Source organism: Plasmodium gallinaceum (assembly GCF_900005855.1).
Source record: "Plasmodium gallinaceum strain 8A genome assembly, contig: PGAL8A_v1_76, whole genome shotgun sequence".
Lineage (NCBI taxonomy): Eukaryota > Apicomplexa > Aconoidasida > Haemosporida > Plasmodiidae > Plasmodium > Plasmodium gallinaceum.
In genome coordinates, this window is record NW_021628238.1 from 2,932,946 (window position 1) to 2,947,943 (window position 14,998).

Genomic DNA, 14,998 nt, shown 5'->3' on the forward strand with positions numbered 1-14,998 from the left:
ATAATACATCTTTTGATTTATATAATAGTCTGAAAATTCATAAGAAATAATGTATACAACTTTAATATCTTTATTCTCAATTATGTGTTTTTAATTTCGTTAATATCTTCTTATATACTTTCCACAAATCGTTTAAATAAATGATTCTTATCTCAGAAGTCATTTCTGATAATGCATTAGTAAATCTTAAACACATGAAATCCATTCAAAACCTAGAAAAATATGATGCATTTCTTATTGTTCCATGTAGTGCATTATTATACATTAACACTTCATTTTGTAATATTTCCTCAAAAGCTAAATTTTTCTCATCGTGAAAAGTTCTAATTATATAAACTTTTATAAGAATCTTCATTTATAGTATTTCCTCGTAGATTATATGCTGGTATTATATAACTTTATCTGCAATTCTATAGTAATATACTCATGAAATTCCTTACTTGTATAGATTGAACCACGATCTGTTAAAATTCTACAAGGGAACTTAAAGATGGGATCCATATTTTCTCTATAATATTAATTGCTATCCGTATAAAGTACTCTCTGTCCTTCCATGTTTTAGGTCCTATGATATTCAATAAAGTCATACTAAATACTTTAGGTTTTAATAAAGCCTGAATGTTATTATGTTTAAATTTTCTATTAAGCATTACTTAACAAACCAAATAGTTTGTAACCCATTACTCTATATCTTTAATAATATTAGGACACCAAATGTGTTTTTGTATTTTCTGTATTGTTTTATATAATTCATAATGTTATGTAAATTTACTGTTGTGAAACCAATACCTTATATGATTTCTATATTTTTCTGGTATATATATTTTCCAATTATGCAGTAAATTGGGAAGTTATACTTCAATATTGAGTCTTTTGGTATGTTAATTTTGTTTTCTCTTGTTTCATTGGCAATTTCTTTACAAGATTGTATAAAATAAATCTTCGTATACTTCTTGAGGCTTATTGTAATATAATGTCATAATTAGAAAGATCAATTTTATCTTAGACTAATCGAGTATTCCAATTAGCTAAATCGTTTTGAACTACTTGAATATGTTAAGATTCTAGATTAAATTATGATAATCTCAATTTCTATCGATATAATTTCCTCATATTAATTGAAGACATCTCTATAATACCTTTAAAATCAGTTTTAATAATTGTTTTAGTCTGTTTAATATAATAATTGAATGTTTCACATGTTATTACTATTGGGAATAATTCTTTTTTAATCGCACTTCATCTTTGTTATATGTCACATAATTTCCTAGATGTACGGTGAATAAGTTTAGTATAATATGTATCATTGTCTACTTGACTTAATACAGCTCCTATGGATTAGTTTGATTCATCAGCGTATATATCATAAGGCTTTCGTAATCCTAGAAATGAAAGATGAGTTATTTAATTCATCTTTTCTTTGATTTGTTCAAACGCTTTTGAATGTTCTTTCCATGGAACTCTTTTCTTTTAATTAATAATAGAACTAGTTTAGATATCCATTCTGAAAAGTTTCTAGTATAATTTCTGTAATAATTATCATCTCTTAAGAATGGTCTTATCTACTTTTTTGACTTATAATGTTCTGATTTGATGATTATTTTCACTTTATCTAATGAAATTCTTATGCATTTTTAATGTATTTCTTGTTCGTGATATATTTTAAATGTTTTAAGACGTTAACACTTTTCCATTATTATTTCTAAACTATTACTCATAAGTAATTTGAATAATTGTTTTAGTATTTATAAATGTTCAAATAGTGTTTTCATAAGAATGATGATATCATCAATACACACAACTATGAAAATTCTCTTGAATTATTTCCATAAAAATATTTTCCATTATTTTTTGGAATTACCCCCTTCTTCTAATGCAATATTTTATAATCCATTTTTAATATATATTTTAGAAAACAATTTAATATCATGAAAAGCTTGTAACATATGTTTCATAAGTGGAATGACAAATAAATCATGTAATATAAACTCATTTAAGTGTCAATAGTTTAGTATAATTCTCCATTTATTAGTTTTCCTGTGAACCCTTACAATAGTTGAGATCTATTCTGCATTAATAACCCTTTATTATATTTAATCGATAATTTTTATCTATTTTATGGTGTAATACAGAGAGCATTTCTTTGCTTAGTGGCCTATGGTTATACTGCGAAGCTTCTCTTTCATTTTAATAGAAACATTATACTTATCTGAAAGTTCTATACTTTTATTTTCCCAGAATCTCATATTATACTCTAAAATTCTTTTCTACTCGTTTTAATTATTCCTCTCAGGTAAATCAGATTTTTCAATTAAACTCCGAATAAACTCTCTATTTTATTTTTCCATCTTTTCTTCCATTTCTTCAGATTTGACATCCATAATATATATATGATTATTTTTATTCTTAGTAATAGAATATCCTAATTTATTTGTTACAAAACTACTAATATAAAAGGTTTATTTGTATTTATAATATCAAACCTGGTTACGGATTTTTGGTTGGTAGATTTCATATGTATTACAACATTTTTGGATTTTCTTGCAGTCTCTCTATTATGCATCCCGCAAATCTTAATTGATTGAATTAACATGTCTGGTTCTATTTATAGTTTTCTTTCCCATAGAGATGATAAAATACATAATTTTGCTTCAGTACCTAATAACACATTATCATTTTTTCCATTAATTTCTACAATTTACTCTGTATTCTTAATAAACTCTTTATCACTATCTGTCTCATGTACTTTATTAAAAGACTATTCACCTTTTACTGAACTTACTATATTTCGATCTATTTCTCTTTCCCTTTCCTAATTTCGCCTTTTATGTACCTTATTGACTACTTTCTTTTTCTTTCAAGTTAATCAATTCCTTTAAATTTTTTACTGTGATATTTATTTCTCGACTTTTCTTTCTTCTTTTTAATTCGCTTCTGTTATTTGTCCAAATATTTTTACATTAATTCAATTTTTTTTTAAATCAGTTTTGTTTTTAACCAAGTTAAAACTAGTATAATATATTTTATATGTTATTATAGCTCTGATTTCATCTTCTTTGTCTTTAAATGCCATATTTTTACATACCTTAACCGTATGAGCTATAATATTACAATTTTCACACTTTCTTTTAAGGTATATACAGTATGTTTTTATATGTTCTTTTTCATTATCCATGTTTCATGGTGCACATTTTAATTTGTCGAGATGTTTTTTTTATGATATTACTGTTTTCTAATTCAAATACCGAAAACACGGTCTACATAAATATTACATTATTTGGTCTATCATAGCTAATTATTTTCATATACTTTTCTTGTTATATTGTAGGAAGCAGATCAATAAATCATTCAAATGAATGCTGTTAGCTTCTTCAAAAGTTAATCGACTATTAGAATATATCGTACGATCCATATAAATGAATCCATGTCTTTCTTAAATACTAAATCATGTTTAGAATTTCATAACTTTCTTATTTACTCGATTCTTTTATACTAATCATTGAATAACTTCCTAGCTAACTTGATTTTTAATTTTAGCATAATTTCTTTAGTTTTATATATAGATAATTGAGTCACTTTCAATGAATTAATTAATGAAAACAATGATTATAAAAGCATACTTGTTTCAATCCTAGTTAATTTATTCATTATTATCTTACTTTTGAAAATTATGAACCATCGAATGTAATCTTCTTCAGATGCTTCATCCAGTTCTGGTAATTTATCTGGTATTTTTAATTTGTATTTTTTTTATATTTCATTTGTATTGAACATTTATGATTTTTTAAATTCCATTATGTTTTCAAATATCTGTAGTCCATGTCTTGTTATGTCTTTCTTCGTTTTGAGCTTACTAATCCGTTATAGATTATGGTTGAGATAGTATCAATATTCCTACTGTTTTTACCAATTGATTTATTAATTGTCTATTCAATGACTTTTCTAGAGTATTGAACAAACATATTTATAAAAAGAAAGAAGAATAAGCTCTGTTAATTTAATTTTAATTTAATTAAAATTTATATATAAAATCTTTATTTTTATGAATCAACATCAAATGCTACTTAATTTTTTTCAAGTTAATTTATACAACACTACAAAATATAATTTCCTTATTACATTTTAACAAAAATAAAAAAATTAACATTTTTTTTTTGATTCATTTTTTTTTAACAGTAATAAAAAAAAAAATAGCATCATAACCTATTTTTTTTTTGAATAAGAGGTTTAAAAAAAAATATATATATATATGATATTTTTATTAAGTTGTAGATACACACATAAGAAAAAAATTATTATTATTTATTTTTTTTTTAGTGTACTCACTTTTATTAAAAGCATATATATTTTTTTTTTAGTGTATATATTTTTTGAATAGCTATTTTATTGTACTCGTTTATAATTGAATATTATCCCTGGGACTTAGTATGCATAAAATGAAGTATTTTTGTTTTGTTTATTTTTTAAAATATTATAAAAAAGAGGTATATAATATTATTTATAGATAAGTTATTGAGCTTCAATGATTATTTTTACTTTATCTAATGAAGTTTTAATTATTTTGATGTCTATTATTTGTTCTATGTAATAGATATTTTAAAGGATATGCACATCTATACATTTAATACTATATAGCTATTGATAAGAATTTTACTTATTTATCTTAATAATTTAAAATGTCATATTATTTTTTTCGTTAAAATGATATTATCAACAGCACATACCACTACATATTTTTCTTGAATTTAGTCCTTAAAAATATTTTCCATTATTTTTTGAAATCGTGAAGAACTCATTTTTAATCCAAATGGAAATATATTAAATACAAAATATACATAAATGGGTAATATAAAACCTGTATGTTTTTTACTATTTTCCTTTCATGAAATATTATAAAATTTTTTCTTAAGGTTTATCTTCAAGAACCATTTGATACCTAGTAAATAAAAGATATTAATTGCCCTTTTGAATTTCTAATACAACAAAATGATTACATGTAGGAGTTTTAGTCTATAAATAGTGCTATTACCTATTCTCAATAATATTTAAATAAATAAAATAAATAAAAACATTTTTATTTCTGCATGTTAAAATGTGCGGAAAATGTGCACACATATACCTGTGCAAAAAAAAAAAAAAAAGAAAAATACATGCAGTAAAATACATTAAAAAAAAATAACTGTACTATAAGTAAATACACTAAGAAAAATGTAGATATTTTTTATTTCTTTTATTGTAAAAATGACTTAAAATTATTAATGTTTTTTTGATAATGATTTTGTTATTATTATTATTTTTTTTTTTTTTTTTGAGAAAGATAATGTGGACTATTTTCTTTTTATGAAAAATTAAAAATGTGAGGCAATTATGATATACATGGGATATTATGTAAACTAACAGAATAGTAATTGGTTAATAGAATTAATATTTAATATTAATTAATAATAGTGATTATTTTTCTTAGTATTTTAATTTAATAAAAATGAAAAGAGTTTTTCCTAGGTTCTCTTTATAAATTTGTTTTTTTAATACTATCAAAATGGTTAAGAAGAGATATTATTAACCTTTTTAAGAATAAAAATAACTAGTTATATAAAAAATAAATAGTTATCTATGCGAGAGCTAGATAAAAAAAGGAAAAAAAATTAGAAGACCATTTTTTTTTTTTTCTTTTTATAAATTAAATATATAAAAAAGTTATTTATTTTTTTTTGGAGAAAAAAAGAGATGGAAGGATGAAAAAAGTTTGTTGAAAAATATAAAAAGTAACTTACAAAATAAAGAGTTTTCTTTTGTAATGAATTTTTATTTTGAATTTTTAAGAGAGGATTTTATAATAACTATAACAAAATTTTCATATTTGTAATGTTTGCATAATTCAATATGTATTTTATCAACTACTTATGTTTGTTAATATAAAAGTAGACGACTTGAGTTTCTAAATATTGTTCATAACATAGTAAGTAGAAATATATTTAATTAGGATTAATGTTCAGGTAGAATTTAAATTGTTAATTAAAATAAGGATTTTTATTAAAGTAAATAAATGCCTCTTAAAAAAACAATAAGTGTTCAATGAAATAGATAATATATAAAATCAGTTTATTGGCTTATAGCATTAATATAATACATAAATTAATTAAATTAGTAGAGAAAACTCTACATACTCTTTATTAATTTGTTTCTTCAATACTTATGACAAAGTCATTGAAGAGGCAGATAATAAATGACATAACTATTGAATAAGCAATTAATAAAGCACTAATTTAGTAAACGTTTCTTCTTATTTTCATTAAAACATAAATATCTTTTATAAAATCCTTTCATTATTTGTAAAATAATTATTTATATAAAATAATAGTTTTTAGTTAAAATTGTTAATATCCTTTTTAAAGATTCATCCATTTTAAAGCAAAAATTCTTTTTATTATTTCTGAATGAAAAAAATAATAATCCATTTTTTTTTAGATGAAGAATTAATTTTTATAAAGTAGTTGAGAATTTTTGAAAAATATTATAATTTTCATGAAAAATAATTGTTTTAGAATCATTATATATATATTTAATCAAAATTTTATAATTATACTATATATTTAAGATTTACTGAATATAAGTAGTCTTTTTATTAATTTTTTTAAAAATTTTGTAAATTAATTAGATAGATATAATTTATTTAAAGAATTATAAAGTTATATAATTTAATTATTCATACGGTGTAATTCAATACATAGTGTTTTCTTATTTATAGGAAAAATATGTGATAATAAACATAATTAATGGACACTATTCTGCATGTTCTTTATTAATTTGTGTGTTAAATAATTTATAGAAGTTTGTTAGTAGGAAATTAATAAATCATATACAAAATGAAATGTTCCATATCTTCGAAAATTAAAAATAGATAAAAATCGAAACTTTCTAAATTTTAGGTTAAAACATATTCAAATTGAATTGATTTTAATTTGCAACCGTTTTGAAGTTAAGAATAAATATTTTTTTATATATAATTCATTTGTATGTGATTACTAATAATTTTTTTTTTTGCAAAAAAAGATAAATGAAAAAATAGAAAGAATAAAAATATTTTGTGATAATATTTTTATTTATTTTATTCATGTAAGCTTATGAAAATTCTTATTATGTAATATATTAATATTAAATACAAAAAAATTATTTTTTTAATTTACAATAAGAGTATTAATAACTTTAACAAATGTTACCGATATTATTTTATATTATCTTTTTTAATTTTTTTTCTTTATATTTTAGAATGTCTTTGAACAACTGAAGAATAAATAAACAAGTTAATTTTCCAGTTAACTTGCATAAAATACTTGATATATTATATATTAGTACTATATATTAAATATTACAAATTTTTGATAGTTAAACATTTGAACAGCATATATTCTCTTTTTACTATTATAGAAATAATTGCTTTAAAAAACATAATATATGTTATTTTACGTACGTTTTACGAAATTAGTCATACTATGCTTTAAAAAGGTGTTAAACATAGAAAATAACAAATCAATAATATAGTAAATTTTTATTTCTTAAAAGAAACTAGACTTTTTTTTTTCACATTTACACTTTTTTATATATATCAAAAAATAAAAATAAGTAGCTAGCAAAAAAAAAATTTTTTTCTTAGCATTAATATAATAATAATAGAAAAACATTATATATTAAACCAAAATAAATTTATTTACGTTAATTTAATATTACATTGTTTCTCTGTTATTTAGTTACGCATATTAGAATTTCTCTTCCGTTAAGATTTTGCCATTATATTACTTGATCTGAGGGTATATCTTCATCTATATAGGGAAAATTCTTGTCGTAACCGAATGCACGAAGAAATCTATGTAATCTACTTCTCTTTACATTTTCCGTTTTTTCTACTTTTAATAATTTAGGAGAATTTATTCTTTCCATAGGCATTTCATTTAATCTTTTTTTTCCTTTTTTTTTTTTTGGACTATCTCTTCCAAGAAATTTTCCAACAGGAGTATACTATATTGTAAATTAAAAAATTATTTTTAATGAAGGTAATTTTAATTTATATGAATGGTTTCAAAAGAAAAAAAATTTATATATATATTTTTGCATAAATAACTTTGTCTTACCTTATAAAGAAGAACAAAAAAAAAAACTCCCCCGAGAAGAGCAACAGAAACAGGAAGAGCAACAAAAGCTGGTCCACATAATAATCCTGTGCATGTTGCACTAGTTATGCCCCCACTATTATTTACAGGGGTTACTGAGACTGAATTAATCGTTAGCGCAGTCGTAGTATTTGTTTCATTTGTAGAAAGAACAGTAGATGACTCACTTATATTATTTATAAAAGGGGTAGTAGAATTAATATGAGAATCAGATGAAGTAGTAGGTGATAAACTGATTGTGGATGATAAATCAATTGTGGATGGCAAAGCAGTTGTAGGAGATACAGTTGATTCAGGTGATGAAGTAGATATGGGCAATGTAGTTATGTTAGTTGATTCAGTAGGTGTGGGTAATGAAGTGGAGGTAGATTGTATAATAGATGATAAAGCATATGTAGATGATGATCCATTATTATTTGTTATTATATTTGCTGGATATAATATGCTATCTACATATGATTCTATTGCGGAATTTACTAGAACTTCATCTGTAAGCCTTCTCCATGAAGTCAAGGTATCATTTAAAAAACTCTTTGTATCAGGATCTGGTACTAAATTTAATGCTCTCGTAATAATCCCACCTTTATTATGCATCCATTGTGAAAATTTCCTAACATTGGTAACTGTAAAATTATTAGTTAATTGATCTAGTTCATCAAATAAACCATCTTGAATACTATCTAACCAACTTTTCAAACTACTTTTAATTTCACTGGTTGATCTTACATTTCTAATTCTTCTTATTTGTTGCTCTTCTGCTAGAATTCTTTCACTTCTGAGACTCAATTCTTTTTTTAGGTTATTTTTTCCAATTTCAAAACTATAAAGTGGGAATTATATTAAAAAATTAAAATTATAAAAATTATTTTTTATGGAATAATGCAGGTTTTCAAAAATGTAAGATATAAATATATTTACTATGATGAATATTACTTTATACTGTAAAAATATTGGAATATGCAAACTAAAAAATAAATGTAGATAGTCATCATTGGGAAATGAAATATTTTTATTTTTATTATTTTTGAATGCTCCATAATCTCTAAATTTAGTAAAATTTACAAGAAAATATCATTTAGTTTATATATATTTATACGATTAAAATTTACTGTATTATTTCAAGTAATTCTAATGATATGCTGTAAAAATATATATTTTATTATTATTAAACAAAATATTTTAATATAAAATAATTTCTAATGCTATCGAATAGTTCTTAATACGTTTTTCAATGTAACATATAATTAAAAACAATAAAAATCTTATAGATCATACTTGTAATATTTTCAAATATACAAGATAAAATAGTTCTCAAATAATATGAAGAAAAAAGAAACAATGAAAAAGATAAAAAATTAAAATTATATTTTTTAATTATACTATTTTCGATTTAAAATATCTATACATGACAAATTAATATTTAACAAAAACAAATGATACATTAAATATAAATCATCAAATCATTCATATTGAATAATTAAATTAAAAATTAAAAATATTTAAAAATTTAAATTTATTAATCGATATTATTAATTTGTCAGTAAGTAATTTTAAAACATAAAATTTATCTATTCAATGAATAATTTTTTCTTAATATTTTAGATAAATAATTTATAGTATATATTGTACAATATTCCTATGCATGTAAAACAGAAGAAATATTTAAAATAATTATATCTAATGTTTAATTCATAATATATCCCATTATATATACTTTTAGTTTTTACAATATTTTCTAATGAATTAAATTAGAAACTAATTTTTCTAAAAAGAAAAATATTCTTCATGCTGTAAAAAAAAAAAAAAATGACAAAAATTACGATTATTTAAGCCGTTAATAAAAAAACAAAAATATATAATGGTATTAAATCAATAATAAAATTAGTTTATATATCTTATGGATACTATAGTTGTGAAAAAAGAAATACAAATAATATAAGTTCTTTAATGATTTCTAAGTTATTAAATGCATTTACTATATTTAATATACAATTAATTATGATTTTGTTATAATGTTAATTTGAAAAATTAGTAGCATGCTAATTAAGAGAATGTAAAAAAAATAATTTAAAATTAAGTTTTATTCATTTTACTGTATTAATACATTTAAAATCTAATGATACTTTTTATGAAAGTAAAAATTAAAAGAAAAAGAAAAGATAAATAAAAATAGATTCAATTTATAAATATACTATCTTAAATAATTAAAGAAAATTCAATAAAAAGGTATTTATGGTTGTATCTAATGAAAAAAATATATTTTGTAATAAAAAATAAAAAATTAGCAAAAATTTTACCTCATACATTACATAAAAATACTTAGAGATATCTATTGAACTTTAATAATGAAATAGAATATTTAAAAATTTATATGCATGCATTTCCATTATTACATATGGTTAATAATTTAATGAAAAAAAAAACAATAATTGCCTTTAAAATAATAAATAATATATATATAACAATTATGAAACAAGAAATGAACATGATAGCACATATCTTGCTTGTTGAGGTAATTGTACAGTTAACTGAAAAATGTATGTGAATAAAATTATATGTAATTAACTTCTATATTAATGCTAGTAAAAAGTATAAATATTTAAAAGAATTTTAAAATATAAAGTTTCTGCATTAAATATAACTATTATTAAAGTATATATAAAAAAAAAAAAAATAATAATGAAACAAAAATTTAAGATTTATTTTAAATCATTTAGAAAAAAAAGATATATTTATCCTATTATAAAAAAATATTAAATTTTAAGAGTTATAAGAAATTACGTCAATTAACAAATTATACCTAAATTCGTTCTGATGCTCACTATAAGTTGATTTATTAGTAAGGTGATCAACAGTTTCCTTTTAATAATGAGAAAACAAGTTAATACAGAGTATGTAGCACGATATATTAATTTTAAATGTTACAAAATTATATTGATGCTACAAATGTATATACCTTATATATATTGTTTAAATAATTATATATTTGTTTTTTCAAAGTTATTTATTTACTTTAATAAAAATTTATCATTATTAAAAACATAAATTTTTGCTAAAACTATTGATTGTATGTATAATAATTCATAAACAAAAACTAATAATTTTACATTGAAGCTACTAACAATATTCAAAAACACATAAAAATTATATAATAATTGAAACAATATACTTTTTAATTTTTTTTCAAAATTTAAATTGAATTATTTATTTAATTTAAAATTAAATTAACTAAATATAATTTTTTATCATTATTCAAAAAAAAAAAAAAATATAGCTATCTAGAACAAATTGAAAAGATAATTAAAAAAAATAATAATTTTTTTTTTTTTTTAATAACTGAAGAATTTGTATATCTAACTTTAAATTTTTTGTNACAAATGTATATACCTTATATATATTGTTTAAATAATTATATATTTGTTTTTTCAAAGTTATTTATTTACTTTAATAAAAATTTATCATTATTAAAAACATAAATTTTTGCTAAAACTATTGATTGTATGTATAATAATTCATAAACAAAAACTAATAATTTTACATTGAAGCTACTAACAATATTCAAAAACACATAAAAATTATATAATAATTGAAACAATATACTTTTTAATTTTTTTTCAAAATTTAAATTGAATTATTTATTTAATTTAAAATTAAATTAACTAAATATAATTTTTTATCATTATTCAAAAAAAAAAAAAAATATAGCTATCTAGAACAAATTGAAAAGATAATTAAAAAAAATAATAATTTTTTTTTTTTTTTAATAACTGAAGAATTTGTATATCTAACTTTAAATTTTTTGTATTAGTAGCTATTATTTCATAAAAGGATAATAATATATTTTATTAATAAAAATATAAAATTTTGAAGATTTAACACATAAAATTGTATATATAATAATGATGTTATTGGTGTATTAATAGAAATAATTTAACATATTACATTAAAATATTACAATGAATAACTTATTTTATTTAATATTTGTAGTATTATAATAATTAAAGTATAAATAAAAGTTCGGATATAACAATGAATCCAAAACACAATTTGATAAATTGTAGTTGAATATTCTATATATATATATTATTTTTTTAAAAACAAGATAAATATTAACAAAAATAATGAAAAAAAAAAAAGAAATATTGTATAAATACAATAGAATATAAATGAAATAATGCTGTATGTAAAAAGAAAAAAAAAAATAATTAATATTTATTAAATAAATAAGCATTAAACAAAAGAGTATTACTGAAATAAAATTTTAGTAAATTAACAAATATATTACGTTATTCACATTTCAATTTATTGATTTTCTGTCTACTTCTCTAGAATAATAAGCAGAAAAAATAATAAAGAGAATGTTTAATAATTTAATTAATGTAAAAATTATATTGACCACACATATAATTAAACTTTATATTTATATTTAATGTTGTTGCGTATTTATTGCATTAAGAAGGATTGATTCGCTTTAATAAAAATTACCTCATTTTTATTAAAAATATAAATAATCATTAATTATTGATTTCTAAGAAAAAATATTTAATAATAATTTTATGATTAAGTGTTTAGCAATTTATTTCCATTGGTTTTAAATTAGTAAAAATGCGTAAAAATTGATGACTAAATTTGCATAACTTATTTTTTGATAATAAAAATTTTATTCTCAAAAATGTAAAATTTTTTTAATAATACGTAATTTTTTTAAAAAAATAAATTAAACTAATAATAATAAGAAAAAATAATTTTTTTTTTTTTTTATACATATTTTTTTTATAGTTATATACATATAACAGAATCTTTAAATCTAGAAATAATTTTTCTATATTATCCTTTTTCCTTTCTAATATGTCATTGAAACTTTCTTATTCCACTATAGCTAGCATATTAGTTCACTGATTTATTAATTGTATATTTAATGATTTTGCTAGTGGTGAACAAACAAATTAATAAAAAGAAAGAAGAATAAGCTCTGCTTAATTTAATTTTAATTTAGTTAAAAATTTCCTAAAAAATCTTTATTTTTATTAATCAACACCAAATACTATTTAATTTTTTTTCAAGTTAATTTATACAACAATACAAAACATAATTTCCTTATTACATTTTAACAAAAGTTGAAAATATATACACTCCATATTTATTTTTACCTAAACCTTCTAAAAAAAAAAAAATAAACATTTTTTCTAGGATTCATTTTTTTTTAGTGTATATACTTTTTGTATATCTATTTTATTGTACTCGTTTATGATTGAATATTATCCAGGTGACTTAGTATATACAAAATGAAGTGTTTTTGTTTTATTTATTTTTCTAAATATTATAAAAGTGAGGTCTATAATATTATTTATAGACAAGCTATTAAGCTTCAATGATTATTCTTACTTTAGCTTATGAAGTTTTAATTATTTTGATATCTATTATTTGTTCAATGTATTTTATTGATACTTTAAAGAACTTGCACATTTATACATTTATTACTACGTAGCTATTTATAAGAATATTACATATTTATCTTAATAATTTAAAATGTCATATTATTTTTTTCGTTAAAATGATATTATCACAAGCACATACAATTATATATTTTTCTTGAATTTATCCCTCAAGAATATTTTCCATTATTTTTTGAAATCGTGAAGAACTCATTTTTAATCCAAATGGAAATATATTAAATACAAAATATACATAAATGGATAATATAAAACTTGTATGTTTTTTACTATTTTTTTTTCATGAAATATTATAAAATTTTTTTTTAAGATCTATCTTAAAGAACCATTTAATACCTAGTAAGTAAAAGATATTATTTGCCGTTTTGAATTTCTAATACAATAATAAGATTACATATAATAGTTTTCGTTTATGAATAGTGCTATCACTTATTTTCAATCATATTTAAATGAATAAAATAAATAAAAAAAATTTTATTTCTGCATGTTAAAATGTGCGGAAAATGTGCGGAAAATGTGCACACATATACCTGTGCAAAAAAAAAAAAAAAAAAAAATACATGCACTAAAAGTACGTCAAAAAAAATAACTGCACTGTAAGTTAATACACTGAAGAAAATGTATATATATTTTATTTTTTTTATTTTAATAATGACTTAAAATTATTAATTTTTTTTTTTGATAATGATTTTATTATTATTATTATTATTTTTTTTTTTTGATAATGATAATCTAGACTATTTTCTTTTTATGAAAGATTAAAAATAAAAGGTAACTATTATATACATGGGATATTGTGGGAATTAGCAGAAATAGTAATTAATTGAAGTAATTAATATTTAATATTAATTAATAAATGTGATTATTTTGCTTAGTATTTTAATTTAATGAAAATGAAATGAGTTTTTTCTATGTTCTACTTATTAATTTGTTTTTTTAATACTATCAAAATGGTTAATAAGAGAAATTATTAACTTTTTTGAGAATGAAAATGACTAGTTACATAAAAAATAAATAGTTATCTATGCGAAAGCTAGATAAAAAGAGGAAAAAAAATTAGATGACAATTTTTTTTTTTTTTCTTTTTATAAATTAAATATATAAAAAAGTTGTTTTTTTTTTTTTGGAAAAAAAAAGAGATAGAAGGATGAAAAAAGTCTGTTAAAAAATATAAAAAGTAACATACAGAATAAAGAGTTTTCTTATGTAGTTAATTTTTATTTTGAGTTTTTAAAAGAGAATTTTATAAAAACTATAACAAAATTTTCATATTTGTAATGTTTGCATAATTTAATATGTATTTTATCAATTACTTATGTTTGTTGATATAAAAGTAGACGACTTGAGTTTCTAAATATTGTTCATAACATAGTAAGT

At 19.8% G+C, this 14,998-nt stretch overlaps 1 protein-coding gene across 1 annotated transcript, besides 5 other annotated features; it reads right to left on the reverse strand.

Annotated features, from left to right (window-relative positions):
* Nucleotides 1-3,166: part of a repeat region that runs on past the window's edge.
* A 1,331-nt stretch (nucleotides 3,167-4,497) lies between these two features.
* Nucleotides 4,498-4,931: a repeat region.
* A 608-nt stretch (nucleotides 4,932-5,539) lies between these two features.
* Nucleotides 5,540-6,245: a repeat region.
* A 1,543-nt stretch (nucleotides 6,246-7,788) lies between these two features.
* On the reverse strand, nucleotides 7,789-9,160 carry PGAL8A_00264300 (PIR-like protein; the record flags this gene model as incomplete). The annotated part of the gene is made up of 3 exons (XM_028671393.1): nucleotides 7,789-8,016; nucleotides 8,130-8,988; nucleotides 9,102-9,160. The coding sequence occupies 3 exons, from the start codon at nucleotides 9,158-9,160 to the stop codon at nucleotides 7,789-7,791; spliced, it is 1,146 nt and encodes a 381-aa protein (XP_028528050.1).
* Nucleotides 9,161-13,514: 4,354 nt separating this feature from the next.
* Nucleotides 13,515-13,952: a repeat region.
* A 619-nt stretch (nucleotides 13,953-14,571) lies between these two features.
* Nucleotides 14,572-14,998: part of a repeat region that runs on past the window's edge.